At 40.7% G+C, this 2,209-nt stretch overlaps 1 protein-coding gene across 2 annotated transcripts in view; it reads left to right on the plus strand.

Annotated features, from left to right (window-relative positions):
• Window positions 1–2,209, plus strand: part of Cfap299 (cilia and flagella associated protein 299) — a 476,454-nt gene that overhangs the window by 405,871 nt on the left and 68,374 nt on the right. For both annotated transcript variants that reach the window (XM_021210930.1, XM_021210929.1), the window contains one exon: window positions 1,014–1,156. In XM_021210930.1, the coding sequence (XP_021066589.1) occupies window positions 1,014–1,156 (143 nt within the window). The remainder of the gene's footprint in view (window positions 1–1,013; window positions 1,157–2,209) is intronic.

Raw genomic sequence — 2,209 nt, forward strand, 5'->3', positions numbered from 1 at the left:
AAAAAAAAAAAAAAAAAAAAAAAAAAAACTTGAACAGAGTGCCTATGGATCTGAAGGGTGAAGGTTACAATCCAGCCATCTGGACTAGCCTGTCTGTGCTTTAAGCCTGTGTGCCACAGGGCCTCTTCACTCCCTCGGTTTCTTATGCTTCTTCCGGTGTCTTGGTTCCATCATCCAAGTCCTTCATTTGAAGCCCTCCAGCCTTCACTCATGACCTCGAGTAACCTTCTCTGTATACCATCACACTGCTGCTCATCTTTAGCTCGGCTGTGTCTGTCCCTGGCTGGTAATCCTCCGTGTTCCATGTCTACTGTCTAGATGTTTCTCCTCAGCAAAGCATAAGTTCTGAATACCTGGACCTGATCATTCCCGTGGTTTACTCCATCTGTTTACTGTTAGGAACTACAGATGTGTAGAAAGTGGTCGATAGAGTTTGTACAGAGATGAATGTGGAAGAGAGAATACAACTTATTCTGTAAATGTAATATACATACTTTGACTTTGTAAATTAAAGTTTGACTGCCATGGTACTAAGAATCTATTTATATATCTCTAGTAGCAGATATGCAGAAGCTCTTTGGAGAAAGAAGGGGTGGGGTTGAAGGTTTTGCCATTTGATAGCTGGGAGCCCCGAAGAGGCTCAGCCTCTATGTGTCTCAGTTTTTTATTATATAGTTTCATTTTCATACCCATAAAGAAGATGATGTTGATACAAAAGTAAATAACATGAAATATTTATAACACTTAAAACAAGCTTTTCTTAGGAATATTGGCTTGCATCATTTATAATGAGATGCAAAGTGACTGTAAATGTACCATCTACACATAATGTTTTGTGTTCCTTCAGCTCCTGTGGGGGGAAAAATAACAGTACCTACCTGAGAGAATCGTGGGCGAAACATACAGCAGCACTAGAAATAGACCTTGGCATGTGCAGTAATTCATAGCCACAGCTTCTCTAAGAACTCAAGCGACATTATTCACATCCCTTTCCCATTCTTTGTTGTTACCAGACGGTGATCTTCATTCGTGACAGAAATTCTCATGGGCAGGAAGTGTCAGGATATATCGATTATGCCCACAGACTAAAATCTGAAGATTTTGAAGTCTACTTTAATGGAAAAAGAAGACTTCTTCCAAGGACCACGGATATGAGGTAAATCATACACAGTTTTTGCACCTCAGGGAAAATAATATAGAATTGTCATGGATTGCATGTTGAGACCAGTATCATAACACATAAAGGAAAAGAGTGTGAGACTGGTGATGGATAACTGTTGGTGTGGTGAATCATCTGGGAATTGCAGATCATAACCACAGGGAGATATCATCTTGCTCTAGAAAAACTGGGAATGGCAGGAAAGCAAACAAAATGTTATCCCTGGGTATTTATCCAAAAGTAATAGAATCCATATAAAGAGGAACCTGTACAACCAAGTTTACAGTAACACTATTCACAACAATTGCCAAATGGTGGAAATAACCTGCGTGCCCTTCAATAGATTAAAAAAAAATGTACATATAAACACAGTGGAGTACTATTCAGCTGTAAAAATTACAAGATCCTGCGATGGTATTCCTCATATGGTATCCGAACAAGTTGATCTCATACGTGTTGAGAATCAAGAGTTGCTTACTGTAGGCTCTGGAGGGTCTGGAAGAGCCCCATAGGCACTAAACTATGGTTTGAGACATGTAAAATGTCTTATCTGCTACTTCCTGTACAATGGGGTAATTATTGATAAAGTAACAGGATGCATCTTTCAGGGTACTAGAAGAAAGGATTTTATTCATCCTCATCAAGGCACTAGAAGATTTTACTCATCCTCATCTTAGATGTATGGGTAGTTACTCAAGAAGACAGACAGACACATTACACATGCACCCACAGGCTGCATATATAGCAGCATGCAGCTGTCATACATTCTGGACTAGAAGTCAAAGGACCCTTGGAGGTTACTAGGCAAGCCAGGGAGTCCAGGCAATAAGTGACTTCCAGGTTCATACAATGAACCTGGTGGAAAGCACTTAGGGAACACACATGACAGCAACCCTGGCCTATGTAACAGACTCATGAACATGTGCATGCCCACCCCTACACAAAACATACATGCACATGAACACACACACACACACACACACACACACACACACACACACACACACAGAGAGAGAGAGAGAGAGAGAGAGAGAGAGAGAGAGAGAGAGA

Source organism: Mus pahari, chromosome 13 (assembly GCF_900095145.1).
Source record: "Mus pahari chromosome 13, PAHARI_EIJ_v1.1, whole genome shotgun sequence".
Classification (NCBI taxonomy): domain Eukaryota; kingdom Metazoa; phylum Chordata; class Mammalia; order Rodentia; family Muridae; genus Mus; species Mus pahari.